This window comes from Corvus brachyrhynchos, unplaced genomic scaffold (genome assembly GCF_000691975.1).
Source record: "Corvus brachyrhynchos isolate BGI_N302 unplaced genomic scaffold, ASM69197v1 scaffold239, whole genome shotgun sequence".
NCBI lineage: Eukaryota > Metazoa > Chordata > Aves > Passeriformes > Corvidae > Corvus > Corvus brachyrhynchos.
This window is the reverse complement of record NW_008246057.1, coordinates 10,108,850-10,125,845: the sequence shown is the minus strand read 5'-3', so window position 1 is coordinate 10,125,845 and position 16,996 is coordinate 10,108,850. Positions and strand designations below refer to the sequence as shown.

The following is a 16,996-nucleotide window of genomic DNA, read 5'->3' as shown; positions in this document are numbered from 1 at the left end:
CAGGAGAATACTGAGGGAAATAGTGTACTTACATTTAGATGAAGCTGATTACTCCACTGACCAATTACTTTGTATTCTGTACTCTTGTTGGTGATTTGATACTGAAAAATATCATAACGTCCAGGAGCATCTCCATTTTCATTGAAGACAACAGGTGTTCCAGCACTCCCTGAAAAAAAATATTAAAAGCAGTAAGTACCTTTAAAGCAATTAAAAAATATATATTAAAGAAAAAATACTAATTAGAGATTGAAGAGGTTCTTCATAGTGCAAGTCTAGTATGATAATAAATTCAAAAACCTCCCAAAGACAAAATGTATTCCGTTATCATCATCACAAAATCTACCCTATCTATGATTCTATGAAAATAATTTTAAAATATAATCCTTTGCAGTCTTTTTCTCTGGCTGTTTGGTTGTTTGGTTGGGGGTGTTTTGTGTGTGTATTATAGAACTTTAGGAAATTCTAGGATAAAACAGAAGTGAAGAAATTACTTTTAAAATTAAGAAAGACATAATTTCACTTTAGGATGTGTATACTTGGTAGTAGGCAAAATAGTAGCAATCTTGTAATGAACTACATTAAAAATTTCCCTGTTAAGTACAAAAATATTATTAATATCATCAACTTAGGAACCAATACTCATAAAAGACCTTGCAATGCAAATGTTTAAATTGTGTCACAGTTAATATGCTAAGTTTCTGGCACTGACCACCTATGCAAAAGTATTTTATCAAAATAAATTAAGGGCATCAGCTGTGCTTGTTGCACTCTCCTCTATACATGACACTGCCTGACAGAAAAGGCCATTGCTGAAGCTGTCAAAAGTTATAAATCGACACTCTGTTCTTACTTCAATCAACAAAATGTTCAAAGATTGAAAACTACACATCTACCTTGGCAACCAGACCAGCCAAATTAGAACACATTTTTATGAATTCCCTCAAGGTGACATCAAGGACCTGCACTCCTACAGAGACTTTTCAAAACTACACCCCTTTCCCAAATTTTTGTATATAGGTGAGTCATATTTATAGCTGAGGTCCATTGAAGAAAAATTCACATATGCTAATGTTCTATTTCAGTGTCTGGAGATGAAATTTTTCTTTACTGGGGGAAAAACACAAACCACCACAAAATGCCCCCATGATGTTTTCATGCTTCTCCATGTAAACATCCAAGAAAATAGTTCATAGAAAATTCCTACACTGTAACACATGTTAGTGTATCACCTAGAGGCACTAAGTCCACTGTGAGTGGCTTCCAGAGAATGGGAAAAAAAAAAAAGAGCTTGAAATTCTGGATGCCTATCAAGCAGAAGTAAGCTAGTAGAAGTGGGAACAGTCTACACACTCTAGGATTTCAGCATAAATTCTTCTTGTATGGCTGTTTGTCTCTCTCCCATAAAGTATTTTGTTCTCATTTTGTATAACAGCTTTCATATAAAACTGATATCCAGTGAAATAAACAGTATTTTGAGAGTGACAAGTGGCACATTAAATACTGTGCCAATTTCAGAGTTCTGCCAGAAAAATTCTGGCTGCAAAAATTGGATGTGAGCAACCATGGAAGAAGAGTATCAAAAATTATGTGTGGTAAAGACTTAAGACCCCATGAAGATAGAAAAGACTCAACAAAAAAATTTTGAAAGCTCTTCGTGCTTTGCTCCCAGTTCTTTTGACAGAATGAAGGGCAAGAAAAATCCCAGTCTACAACTTTTCAAGCAATGAAATTATTCTTCACTACTCACATAGCAGATTGATGCAATAAATTTTTTCCACCCAATAAACACATACTCAGCTGTTCTTGGTATATAGTTATGGAGGTAACCTTCAAAATATTACTCTAGAGTAACAATAGAATTCATCTTTCCACTCAGCAGCATTTGAAGACCTCATGAAAAAACTGTCATTTTTATGAACAAATAGGAAATGTCCTTTGTATCCCTTAAGACCAATGAGAACTTAAAACATTATTATGCTCACCATATGAGTGTGAGCCTATAATATATAGCTGGCTTTAGAAATATCATCTTGTACTGGTTTTGCTTGGGATAAAGTTAATTTTCTTCATAGTAGGTTATATGGGGCTCTGATTTGGATTTGTGCTGAAACCTGTTGATAACACAGGGATGTTTTAGTTCTTGCTGAGGAGCACTTACACAGATTTGAGTTGTTTTCTGCTTTTCATCCCACTGCACCACTAGGGAGGCTGGGGGTGCATAAGGAGATGGGGGCTTGTGGACACAACCAGGACAGCTGACCCCAACTGACCCAAGGGATATTCTCTAGCATATAACATCATGTTCAGCATATAAAACTGGGGAAGAAGAAGGAAGAAGGGACATTTGCAGAGATGGCATTAAGTCACTCTTATGTGTGATGGAGCCCTGCTTTCCTGGGGATGACTGAACACCTGCCTGCCCATAGGATGTGGTGAATGAAGTCCTTATTTTGCTTTGCTTGTGTGTGCAGCTTTTGCTTCACCTATTAAACTGTCTTTATCTCAACCCATCTGTTTTCTCACTTTGACCCTTCCAGGTCTCTCCCCAGTCCAGCTGGTGGGGGAGGGAGCAAGTCTGTGTGAGGCTCAGCTGCAGGTGGGGTTAAACCACAACACATGTACAAAGAGACTGACTAGTCCAGACCAGAACCATCTTTTTTGTGTTCTCAGCTAGAGCAAACATCATCTCATGCTGTGCACCACAGTCAATAGGGACATAGCAACTTGCTAAATTCAGCAGCGTCTCCAACTGAGTCCAACAAGATCTTTCTCATATGGCAAAAGTCAAACAACCCTTGTCAAGTTAATAAAGTCAGGCTTGCTAAAAGCTGGAATAAGTCACAGAAGATTTACTCTCTAACACTGGGAAAAACCACTATCCCTTTGTTAAACAGAAGACCATAGAAAGTACAGTAACAGTCACAGTGCCGGCTGTAAAGTATATTTGGTTGTGTTTTTTCAATGATGCCATAACTTGTATATTCTGTTAACAAGGAGACTATTATTTTAATCCATGTCTTATATCTTAAGACATATATATATATATATATATATTCCATTGTGGAATACATATATATATTTCACATATTCCATTGTGGAATGAAACATTTAATGAACTCTAGCTAGGAGGTATTCATTACTGGATTGTGCTAATAAACAATGGTTTATTAGCTGCATAACCAGGAAAGAAAGGTTAAAGGCATTTGAAGAAAACTTGTGGATTATACTAATGGTTCCCCAAACAATGAATGCAAGATGGTAGCAAGAGCCTTCAAAGTGTAAGGCCAAAATGAAAGTGTAGGATAAACTAGATGCCTCAAGGCTATAAACAAACCACCAAGGGTTAATTAGTATTCTTAAAAAACGTTAATCTCATCTGAAGAAAAATATGCCATGGTTAATGATCTGAGTTCATCTGAGAATGGACAGTCCTCAAATTGAAAAGGTTTTCTAAGAAAATATACTGTGTTGGATAGTCCATCAAAGTGTATAATTCTGTGAAAAAACTGATTAACACTGTATAGCGATCAGATAATTAAACCACTTGGAGAAGCACTGTAGCTGACCATAACAACTAATTGCATGTGTGGAGGCAACCCTGGATTCAGTATACAGCACTCTAACAAATGCCATGGAAGTATACAAGTGCCTCTTTTTCTGACAACTGAACTGAACATTCTTGATATCTGGTACTGCCGCATACACTGTATCATTACCATGGCAGGGAATTGCATCATAGTTCAAGATAGAGAGTGTTTAAATCCTCCTCTTATTGATCATTGAGGTCTGCCTGATAAATTTAACACACTGTGGAGAGAAAGTAACACAGAATACAACAATGACCTGAGGTAGTGAGCCAGAACTACATAAACTCCAGCTTAGATTAAAAAATATTTTGGGAAACCACAACAAATAGTGTTTGGATAGGTATTTATATTAGAGAATGAACTTGGCTAGCTTCATTTGGGAACCACTTTCATTGGAAACCATCATAGGGAAAATGTTACTTTTGCTTAGGATAAATGTTCCTATAATGCTAGTGTAGACCACCACAGAGAATAGAAAGCAGGTTACTTTTTTTAAAAAATTTCACTGATATAAATTTTAGAAATATTTTTAAAGCAATCATTTAATACAGTAGCTAAAAAAGAAGTGATGAAACTATATCTTTGAGCCTTTTCACATTTTATCCTATATGTGGTTATGTTGCTATGTGTAATTTTAACTCATGAATGACTCAGGTAATTGTATTCAATCTGTCACCATTTTAACTAAATTTTTAATTTATTCTGGATGTCTAAAACAGAAGTACCTGGTAGAATTTCCAGACGACATAATAAGCTTGGCTAACTATGGAAAATCATGTGTGAGCTTTCACCTTCTTCATCTCTCCTTTGTGACAATCTTTTTCAGTTTGGTTTGGCTTGAGTTGGGGTTTTTTAATATAAAGACATAGTTACTAACTTATTTTGAGATCTGCTTCTGAAGTATCTCTTTGCTGAGCAAAGGACATATTTACATTTTTTAGGTATAAAATAATACTCTGGTACTGAAAGAAATTCTCCCTCCTCCTTCCCACTTTGCAGCAATTGGCATTAAACAACTCTGGATGTTAAACTAGCACCTCAGCTAGACATTTCAGAATGTGTCTGTGACCTCAGCTGTTTATGAGCCTTTCAAAATGCAGGTTAAACTAGCCAGAAAAGTTATTTAGAGAAGGAAAAAAAGGTAAAATGTATGAAGTTTTTAAATTGGATTCAAGGATGCAATGGATCCTTTTGAATTTTCAATGCCTTACACAGACATCAAGGAGGACGCCCTCTGATAAGCAACCATTGTAGTGCAGGTCCTTTGTGCACTGGACTTGAAAATTCACATTCTTCTGAAGAAATCTTTAAATATATACCTTGATATTCTAGAGATGCTGGTGAGCAACTACCTAATCCTTCATGTGCCTACTTTGTCAAGTTACATTTCACATGATTCTAAAACATCCCTGCTTGTACTGCAGACTGTAATATTATATCCCTGTGAGGTTACAGCATGCACTTGGCCAATGCCTTCCAGTGAAATTCTCTTTACTTTTCAGGAAGTGGAAAAGAAGTGGATTGACTTATGAACTTCAAGTTCATGTATAGTACTGGCCAAGTGCATATAAAAGTGATTAATATATAAAAGTTCTTAAGAACAGTGCTGAGCCTTATTAAAAAAAATAATTCTTTTCAATTAAATCAGCACACTTGGATTCTTCTTATATGAAAATCTTAAAAAAAAATCCTTATTATGAGGCCCTGCTACTTCAGTACCTTGACAAAAGTGTAGAAACGTGGCTGTGCTGATAAGCATCACAACCGCCATTTACAGAATATTCCAACTCTGGTGGAGATGCTTTCATTATAAAGCTTGATACCAGATACAAATCTTTTATTTCTGAAACTAGATTTCTGTGGATTGATATTAATTTCTTTTTTCTTAATCTGAAATTAAAATTACTTAAGATGAGTCTTCATCCTTTGAGCTGTTCCACATAAGCTACTTTATCTGCTGTGAATCTAAAGAAGTAAGCCTGGAGTCAACAGTAGGCTTAGAAGAATGGAAGTCAAGCAGTTGTGTAGTCACTATAATACAATTAACTATTGTGTATCAAAACTTCAGAATGCACCATCTCTTAGCATTCAGCTTTATGGAAAGACTCCTCAGATTTATAGGATCAACTCTTATTTCATTATTTCACGCAAATATTCTCAAGTACTAGAGTTAAGCGTTCCAATTTTTTTAATGATCATTTCATTCTAAGCAGCTGATAAAAGGAAAAAGTACTACAGAGATGTACATGAATTAAATTGTTCTTACGAAAGTAAAAAGAGGGAGAATAACCATTTGAACTTTCAGTACTGAGAGTTCCCAGAGAAGAAAAATGCATCTGTAAAATTAAACAAGCTGTTTGTTAATGAGACAAATGAAATAGAAGGTTGAAATTGAATAAATGGAAAGAGTAAATACAGGCTGTTATAACATTTAATACTTGGGAAAAAAAAAAACCACAGAAAATTTTAAACAACTAATCAGAACTAGCAAAAGTTAATTTGTGAATGTCAGGCTGTCAGAGAAAGAATACACACTGTACCAAGCTATGTAAGGTTTGTGATAAATGAAGCCGATATCTGCTCAATCTCCACACAGCAGACATTTTCAAACAATGAGCAATGTGGTTACTAAAATAAAACAATGAAGATTGTTTTACACCTATTCAAAATCTGAAAGGACTTCTTTTCATGCTTACCCTACATGTCTCAGTTCAAGATTAGGACAATAAAACAGGATTTCTTCCAGTTGCAGTAAACACAGACCTTTACTGACATTTTAAATATCCTAAGATATTGGATACATCCACTCAGATATGCAGAATATGCATATGACAGAGAATCTGTGCCTTTCTGAGGCAGCAGCTGGAGGCCAGATGGATACCCTGGGGTATCTTAAATGGCATTCGATGCCCATGTTTAGGCAATTTATCTTACTTACCACAGGGCAAATTCTGGCTGTTCATGTATGAATGCATAAAACAGAATGAGAGAGAAACTAGGAATGCTACAAGAAATGAATTATATACAGATTTTGGGCATATGTAATACAAATTATGGTGGTACCCTTTACAAGGCTTATAGAGAAAGTAAAAAATCTGGTATTGAGATAAAGTGATATAAATCAATTCTAGGTCAGGCAGTACAACTTTACATTTTTGAAGCTGATGGACAAGAACTTAAACTGTGATTTTGCACAGAAGGGTATAATTTATTTGATGTCTTGGTCCTCAGCACAGTGGAAAAATAAAATTTTGTATTTCTATGAAAGGAATGGTTCATTCCACCCTTGTACAAGAACATCAGGCAGGGCAGGTACCATAACCACATGGTATTTAAAATAACAAATAAAAAGTAGAGCTTTTTTCCTTACAGAATGTATTAGAGCTCCTTCCCACATCAAGCTCAGAGACATATCTCATAAAACTTACCCTGAAATGAGTAAAATTCAGAGATGAGACTGAACTCTAGCCTTCAACAGTATAGGAGTAGTAAAAAGCCATTTGCCCTATCATTAATTAGTTGGTGTAACAGTGGTTGTTAAAAGCAGTGATCTAAATGCAAACTCTGGTTCATGCAGTTGTTCAGTTACAACTTCAAGACTTTAGAGGAGAAAACTTCATCTACATTTTCCATGTTCCCTACATTCGCTGTCCCAGTATCTGCTCTTGGCCACTCTCAGTAAATGTACTGCAGTGGTGAAATTTTTGTTCGTACCCTCTAACAAATAACTAAACCTGGAATATAAAAACACAGAACTCTAGCTCCTCTCTTTACAGTACCTTGAGTCTACTATCAGGAAATATGTATACCTGTAATACAACCGTAGCACAGATTAAACTTTGAATTTTGGCAGATAAGGAATTAAAGTAGGCAGACACCAGTCTGACCCCTGCTGTGGTGTCATAGAATTGGGAAGGTGGATTTATATCTCCCAGTCTGTATTCAGCCCGTTCTCTGCTCAACAAGACTATGCCTTGACCTCTCCTCCCAGTGGTGGGGCAATGCTATGAGAATGACTTTCCCTATTCTGCTGCTAACAGGGAGGAGTAGGAGATGCAGATGAGCTACTTCACAGGTAGGTGATACAGCAAGGCAGGAATTATCACTGTGGCCTTGTCAGAAACATCCATCAGTCCTAGGAAAAGAATGTGATGAAGGAAGTTCTGATGGGGAAGGAGCTACTGAGGAACAGAAAACGAGCCCCTTTGAACCTCCCCTGCCGCCTTAGCTTTGTTCCTTTCACCTCCAGAAAAGAGACAGCTCTGTCCACACATGGGAGGGGGTTTTGAGAAGAGAGGAGGCAGAGAGTGAGACAAAAAGCTTGCTGTTCCCTACATGTAGCCAAAAAGCTCAGTGCTACCAGCGTATTTGAAAGAATCCAGCCTCTTTTTATTCTGTACTCAAAAAATCCACAGAGACAGATTTCGTCTTGAAATCTACAGCATACATTGTGTGCCAGAGAAGATTGATTCAGTTCTACAGCTGAAGAATCCAGCAAGTCAGAAAAGCCAAAAGCTCAGGGAAGGGATATTGTATGCAATGGGAACAGATCACTCAATCCCCTAAAGACCAACACATGGTATAAAACTCAACTGAAAGATAAATACTACTCTAGTAACATATAAAAATAGTAGCAGGGTGATATGACATTATCTAGTACAAGCTAACAGCTTGTACTGAAAGAGGAAGTTACAGGAGGGTGGTTAGATTTCTCATATAAAAATGTGTGAATAGATGCATAAAGTTTTGTTTGCACGGTATTATAGACTGGGTAGTATCAAATGCTCTTCAGTGGAAATTTTTTTTAAATTATATGGTTGAGCATTCTTTATTTTAAATATATTTTGCAGCACAAGTAATAGCAAGCACATTTCTTGTAGTCCTTCTGAGAAGAGTTCCTGGTTATGATTTTCCACAAAAAAAAAAAAAAAGTATCTTACACATATGCTGGGACGTAAGTGGGAGTGAAAATGTGAGGAATCTTTTCCACAAATACAACCACAAGTAATTTGTTTTAGTACTACCAAAATGAATACACTTTAAGTAGACATGAATTTCTCTATTAAATTAGGATCAGACCCCAGCAACACAACAATGTTATGGGCACAATATATGCCCAGATTAAGAGTTTTCATACCATTTATTTATGTCATCATGATTCTTCTGGAAAAAAAACTTCTTTCAAGACGCTGTAGCTATATAAAACCATTCAAAGAGATCAGAAGAGATTGAGGACACCCAGGAGTGCCCAAGATCTTCTGCAACTTTGTTACCTGTAACTCTAATTAGTAGCATAGAATAATTATCTTCTGACCATAATTCATCAGTTTATCTCAGTGGATACAAGGACACACCAAGATATATTTGAGACCTACATGGCATGAAGAGCTTGGGTGCACCCTGCCTGTATCTGTCTTCAGCATTAACTATCATGAGATGATGAGGACCTTCCTTACCCTACTTGTTCATTTTTCCTGCTGTGTGGCACTATTTGGTAGGGGTGTTGCTGTGCTTCATCCCCCTTCCTTTTATTTTTTTGGGGGGGGAGCAGGGAGGTTGTTGGGGTTTGGTTTTTTGTTTTTGTTGTTTTGGTTTGGGTTTTTGTTGGTTTTGTTTTACTAGTCCCAGAAAGAAATACTTATTTCAGCACTGCTGACCTCAGTCACATTTTTCATCATGTTTCAGGTAAGAGTCTATCAAGCTGACAATTGACAGAGCGTCTTTCAGGTGATACCAGACTTTACTCATCATCTTGTGTATACTGAATATGAGAAGGCAGAGATGAGTTACAGCTGTCCCACTTCAGACTCCAGTCTGAGCATTTACTTCATGCCAGGATGAAAACACACCAAGCAGATACATAAATACCTCTGTGAACTTCAGAAGTCAAAAGATGCTAAGATAAAGTGTTTCAGATAAGGAAACTTTAGTGAATATTAGTAACTCACAAGTGACTGTACAGTCTCAGAAAGAGAGATTTCTTCTCTTTCCACTACAGAAGAATACTCCTGCTATTGACCCACATGAGAGAAAGGAGATGTGGAGCTTAGCGAAAACTGTGCCCAAAAGGTAGTGGGGCTCATACAAGGAAGACAATCAAAGAAAGCCACACATTACTATAGGAATCAATACAGATTGTGATGTGCAGGAACTAGTTAAGCTGCAAGGGATGTCTGCAAAAAAAGTGAGCATCTGAAGAGCCATCTATATTTCTAGGCGCTTTTGGACAAATGCTTTTAGAGTTTGTCCAGTCCCTCAAGCAACTCCTCTGCATTAATAGATTCCTGAGGCCAATGAAAGACAAATAAAAGTTCTTTGCCTCAGGTAATAGATGCCTGGGGAGCAAGGCAGCATCCTGGTGAGTAAAAATAACAACCATCCTTAGAGTAATTGTTAAAATGTCATCAAAATGGGAAAGGGAGTAAATGGGCTAGCTAACAGGCTTCATCCCCAATACAAGGATTACTCTGCCAACTCCAAGAGACCTTTTATTTGTGATTTTGCTCCTCTGCCTCCAGGCTCTTGGAAGTCCTAGACCATGGCCATAGTTCTCAGATATCATTACTGATATCTTAGGATTCTGGTATTTCTTTTCTCAGCCTTCATTATTTTTCCAGATAGGATATATTGCTAGAACAAAAATTAACAGAGAACAGGCAAACAAAACCAGTGGCACATAATCATAGCTGAAATAACAGATTGCAGAGAGAATGAAGGAACTAAACAATTTCCTATTTAAGGTTTATACAAAGTGTAGTTTATTTACCAAAAATATCCAACACCCAACATACAAACCCACAGCCGAAAGCAATTAGCTTTAAGAATGTTCTGAAAGCACATAAATAATTTAAGAATTCTCAAGCAAGAAATATCTTCATCCTTAACACTGTCTCATTGGGATTGTCATTATGTAACAGACATAAGTCCATTAACATTTCATTAACAGACACCTGAAACATAAATGCCATTTTCTTCTCTGTCTAACCAAGCTTCACATGCAAATTATTATGACCAATGTACTCTCAGTCACCCACAAGGATAGTTCATCTTGCTGAAAAAGATCCTGTTTGACATTGAACTATTTCCTGTCTTTTCTGGAGTGCAATCAGCTGTGTGTTAAGTAAAATAATCAAACAGGTTAAAAGTATATCAGGGAATATTGATTTCTATCAGTTGTCAGGGATGAAAACCAATCTTGCTTCCAGTACTTCAGCTGGGGCTTAAATGCTGACATTTAGAGAGGACAAAGCTCCAAAGAGGAACTGTTAAATATCCATAACCCATTTTGTAGCTCAATTTCTTTTGTGCAGTCTACATCAAAAATGGACTAAGTCACACAACTGTGCACACATGCGCACACACAGAGCTTCTGGCCACGCTTCAATTACCACAAAAAATTTGGAGAGAGGCATCAAGCAGAAACATCACCGTCTGAATCACAGTTTTAGGTTTTCCAAAGTATCCAAGGTAATGTTATTTCAGCCTTATAACCTTGTCATGTCTTGTTCTCTGACATTTCTAGAATGCAAAACCAGCTAATACAATTCACAATAAATGCTATGTTATTCATTAAAGTATTACCTTGTGCCAGAAAGAGGGAAAGACTACAAAGCAGTTACTGAGAAGCCTGATGTGCAAGGAAAAAATGTTTGAAATTCCTGAGTACTTCAAGTCTTCACAGCAATAATTAATATACTGAAGTCAAAGGATGAGTAATTTATAGGTTTTTACTATCTTGTTTCTTTGTAATTACAACAACCATTAGTGAGGAACTGATGTCCACTGAAAATTTACTCTGTTGCCATGGTTATTTTAAGGCACTTGTAAAGCTACTAATCTCCAAAGACATAAAACTATATTAATGCTATAAAACATTTAAGAAGTAATTTTAGTTTACAATGTTTTAAAAGCAGTTTATGGGTCACAGTCTTACTGAACAACTGACTTAAATTTGGAAGTAATTTAAACCACCTATAACCTATATACTCACTCCCATGCTTCCCACTTTTTAAAGACCCTACTTTAGAGATCATACTGACTCAGTATGGAATCTTTCAGTATTAAATTTTCAGAAACTTTAATTTTATACCTTTATTGTTGTGAAGGAGTATAACTGGAATTTTTTCACTGACTCTTGTCTAGGATACAAGGTTATTCACCTGTTTAAATGGATCATATTAGAAGCTGTTGATATCTGGGGCAGTAATTTATTTTTATTGAAGACAAATGAGGACAATTTTTTTAACAGGAAAACAAGTCTATATTAGAAGAACAATATAGTCTCTGCTCAGCTCTCTCTCCATTCAAGGAGACTGGTGATGAGTGTTCCTCAGCAGCATATTTTTACAGGTATTGTTCTGTATTAATATTAGTGAACACAGGCCATATTGCTAATGCAGTAAGGCTTGATATCTCTATCTCATCTACCGGTATGAGAAATTCACATTCCAAAAACTGTCACTAGAAATAATAACTACTAACGTTTTTAGTATTACTGAAATTTTATGGCTAATTCCAAAAAACTTCATTTTGGATCCCAGATACTAAATTCATGTAATGTGAGAGAATCTTTATAGCTGGCTTTAAAAAATTCTGAATCCTCAGGACCCAGGAAAAAAGCTTTCATATGCAGCCAAACTTCTAGTCAAAAAAACCCAGATGGTGCAAAAGAAATTCTCCAAGAGTATTTTTAACCTCAAATTTTAAAGGGTTGTTTGAGGGCCTTGCTCAAGACATCTGAGCTCATGGTATTGGAACACTTAGTTAGAGCAAGTGATATGATGAAAAATGATAACATTAGACATCCTTCAAATCTTGGCATTATCTTCCCTATATAGCTTAAATATGTAATGACTAAAAGGCATAAACATCAAATAATACTGATTTCTTCCTTCAGTATCATAAGGAAGACAGTTAAATTCAGTTTAACTAGCTAATTAAATTAGGTTTGCAACTGATTTGTATTGTGGAAAAACCACAAAAGTTTAAAAAAAATCTGAAACCCAAGAGATTTATTTTATAGATGTGTTGCTTGGCTCAAAATTTCCAAAATAAATCTTTCTAGTTTATCACTGTACAATGAGAGTAACATAAAAACATACATCCACTTTTTTTTCTTTTGCAACAGTTATCAAGGTTTTTAATATTTAATATGCTGTTTGGTTTGAAGTCCTTAAAAAGATATTATTTTCAGTTGGGCAAACAAAGCAGGCATCATTCTTCTTTGAACTCATACTCAAGCATAGTAATGACACTGTCCTGATTACATGACTGACACAAAGGGGTTGTTTATATCTGATTTAAATGTCAACCTACCGGAAGCTCATGGAGTGCAGGGACCTGTTGAATTGCCAAATAATGAAATCACACACATTGAGCTGGCAAAAGACATGCCTGGCAAGCAGGCTGAACCCAGCAACACTAGGTTGAGAAAGAGACTCACACATGAACAGAAGTTAAAAATGAAGAAAAGAAAAAGAGCATCTTGCTTCTGGTGCTATTCAGAATATCAAAAAATCAGCTTCTAGGACTGAGTTGAAGGTAGTGTTAATCGGGTTGTCAAATTCATCTGATTATGTCCAGGTGTCCAAAATCTAAGATCACGGCATTTAAAAATAATTCATAAATTAAAATTTAGTACCTAGATTTAATGATAGAGTCAATGCTGTTATTGGAACTCATGTAGCCATAGTTTCTTGGGTATTTAATATAAGCAGAGTCTTGCCAGCTGTTTGAATCCTAGTGAAGTCTCTAAAAATAGCCACAGAAAACAGCATTGTGTGCTTACTTATCATCATGCAAAAGTCAGATCTTTTAAATGTCAGGAAATCTAGTGTTTTCACTGATAACTGTGATGCAATATGAAGATCTAACTGCTACCATTATTTCAAAGACCACATAAACCCCCTGATTTCTCAATTGTAGCTCTACCTGCTTCAAATAATTTAATCATTCTTTCCGGTGGTTAGAGGAAATGCTGTACCTATTTATTATTGCACTAGGTGGCTGGCAGACATAAACTGGAAAGGGCCTTGTATAGATTCTCATTTCCTTTTGTTATTTCCCTGTAAGAAAGTTGTACTTCTGTAGCCCTTAAGAGTAAAAATCAACATTGCCTCTGCAATGTAGAGTTCAGATTTTGGTGTCATTAAAAACACAGTAAAAGGTGTGATAATGGGCATCTCTGCTTATTATAGCCTGAGCAACTGTAATTAGACACAGCCTGTGTTAATTACTACAACTTGAACAAACTTCAATCACAGTATAAATACATCTACATTTATAAGGTAGTCTTAAGTCCTAAGAGAAGAAGGTTTAGGATTTGATGATCCCATCGTGTAAACTACAGCTAACACTCTACATAAGCAGTATTTGGGGTTTTTAATCCCATTGAATGATTTCATAAAAAGATGATTTACAGACTAATTCCCTCCCAAATACTTACAAAGACACGACTCTAGATGCTGATCTTACAGAAATTGCCAGAGCTACAAAAATTCCTTCAAGGAAGGATCCTACCCAAGAGAAAGAATACTCTGCCATTACCACAGCCTGTCAGCTTTCTGCTGCTTTCTCTTAAAGTAAAAACTCCAGCGCTTCAGCCCACTCAAATATTGCTGCTTTCTATGCCCAAATCATACCCCCATTGGAACAACAGCTTTATCACCCATCAAAATTCCAATAAAATGAGAAAAACAAAAGTATGACATTTTATTTAGGAAAATATTGCAAAGCCTTTTCTTAAAGCTATCTCTGCAGTTATCTGGTGCCCTTTCAGATTTGTTTCTTTTAAGGATAAGTTGACATATGAAATGTAGTTGCAAGCTTAAGTTAGTTAAATGAAAAGAGTAATGCACATAAAATACGGTTCTCTTGAAACTCATCTGATCTGTTGGCTGTTTCTACAGTCTGAGGAAGTATTAGGTCATTTTGTAGCTGATTGTCCCAACTCATCTGGGCAGGAAAGACTGCAGGAAGTTATCCCTGAGCTTCTTCAGAGGTGCCAACACACCCACTCAGTATAGTGCATTGTCCCTTGGCAGCACAACCTCCGCAACCAGCACAGCTTTCTCAGCATGATGCAGGGTCAGGGTGAGGCACCCGCATGTTGCAGTATTTCATTCTCCCCTGGACTCTGATCTCTGAAAGCATTATGTGCAGTTCTGCAGAGTTTATATGTTTATTTTTTTGCAACCAGGTATACAGGGGCCAGACTGAGAATTTTCACCTTTCTTCACCTTTCTTCTTGCAGTCAGAGTATATGCATTCACATGCCAAGCTTCAGATGGAGTGCTCTCACTTGATGTTTATGCGAGATCGTACCTCATACCTGTCTGATGATATTTCATATTTTGCCTTCTATGGCTCTTTTTCCACTCTCTTTCTCACTATGACATTTTTGTTTTAGTATTATAAAATCTTGTTCTGGTCATTGCACTCCTTTCTTGCTCTGCTTTAATTTTTTGCTGCTTGTTTCTTTAGGATGAACAAAGCCACGTCACAGGGTAGAGCTCAGCTTCATGAAGAGTTATTTTATTTTTATTTTTAACTTTAATAGTTATAAACATGATACTATTAAAGTTAAAAATAAAAATAAAAAAAATCTGAGCCAAACCAAACCAAAAAAACAACAAAAGCAAACAAAACCCAAACCTGTTTTGCAAAAAGGCACTTAAAAAGTCTGGTCATTTAGAAGATTTTCTTTCCATATATAATCCAACATATTTAAAAGGCTTCAAACTTTTTTATACAGACTCCCTACAGTTACTGTAAGCTCTATAAAAGAAGATCCTAATTTGCTCCAGTCAAGCTATGCATGGGAGCTAAAATCCACCTGTACACCATCTGTTCCAGGACTGAGAATGTGAAGTAATGAAGAACATTTAGAAGAGCACAATAATGCTTCAAAACACCATGAAGAGAGAATCACAGTATCCATCTAAGTCTATAATGATGATTTCCTAATACAGTGACCTAAATCTAATCAGCGATGCATGGTAATATATGAAAACACAGTCTTTAACGCCTGCAGCAATACATCTCACCTGTGATATGCTGCAGGTATTAAAGGACTCCAAGTCCTATTTAATAATCACATTCTGCTTATCTAAATATTCCCCCCGTGTTCATATAAACTGTTATGTCTCCCACGTCAAAAATTTTACTGGCAGCTACGGAATTTTTGCTGTTTATTTCTGCTGAATAAATTTCTGCTTTTATCTCTGAATTGTCATAATGAACATGTTAAGGTACAAAATTAAATCCTCTTCTTCAGAATTTCTTTATATCATAGGGAGAAAAAAATACCCTTTAGCAATATATTTTAAGTTTAAAGCTCTCTAAGTTTAATAGCACAATTTAAATAATAATCAGATTTGCACCTAGGATGATAATGCTGCATTCATATTTTCTAATATTTCTTGTATTTTTTTTAATCCCATAGTAAATATTTTTAAAGATAAAGGAATACCCATCAAATGACTCTTCATACCAGAACTTAAAAATAGATTTAAACAAAAGTATTTTTATTAAGAAAGCTATCAACCAAAAATCTTTTTCAATGAAAATATTTTTGTGGTTTTTCACTGTAAATTTTCAAATTTTTTTTCAGTTAAAATATAAAAGGCTTATGAATTTCTTTTAAAAAGTGTTTTATTAAGATAACATCAATTCATATAAATCTGTATCTATTTAAAGAACAAGAAATCCTCCTGAGTTAAGGCTGGATGCACGTCAGAAAACAAGCAAACAAATCTCATCTGTACATACTAGATATTTCTAGATCAAACCGAAGTGCAAAAGGTTGAGCTAATCTTGGAGTAAGCAGAATAAACTTAGGAAGCTTTCTTGAACTACACACATCACCTAACCCTACAGCTATTTACTTACTACCAATTCTAGAATCATTAGGCAATTTGTGGGAAATTTTATCAGAAATCAGTACACAGAAATTGGTGTTCAGAGACATGAAACTCAATTTATCTGGCCTCCTAATAATACTCAAGGACTGTATTATGGAATTGTGAAAGATGTTATGACCTATGACAGGAATCTACTTCATATTAATGTCACGTGTACCATATTCTGCAAAAAGAAAAAAAGAATGAATGAATTTTTACTGTCCTGGTGTTGTGCAATATAACAGAAGCTACCCAAACAAGTCCCTTTTCACCATAAGCAAACATAAGAAGGACATGGACCTGTTGGAGCAGAGCAAGTCCAGAGCAGGCCATGAAGATATTCAGAGGAACAGAGCACCTCTCCTATTGAGGACAGACTGAGGGAGTTGTTCAGCCTGGAGAAGAGAAGGCTCCAGGGACACCTAATTGGGACCTTCCAGTACTTAAAGGGGGCTACAAGAGAGCTGGAGAAGAATGTTTAACAAGGGCATGTAGTGACAGCAAAGG

General features: G+C 36.0%; 1 protein-coding gene across 1 annotated transcript in view; it reads right to left on the bottom strand.

Annotated features, from left to right (window-relative positions):
• LOC103623494 (metabotropic glutamate receptor 8) overlaps window positions 1-16,996 on the bottom strand; it is a 278,245-nt gene that overhangs the window by 22,762 nt on the left and 238,487 nt on the right. Inside the window, exon 8 of the mRNA XM_008642594.2 lies at window positions 33-169. Within this exon, the coding sequence (XP_008640816.2) occupies window positions 33-169 (137 nt within the window). The remainder of the gene's footprint in view (window positions 1-32; window positions 170-16,996) is intronic.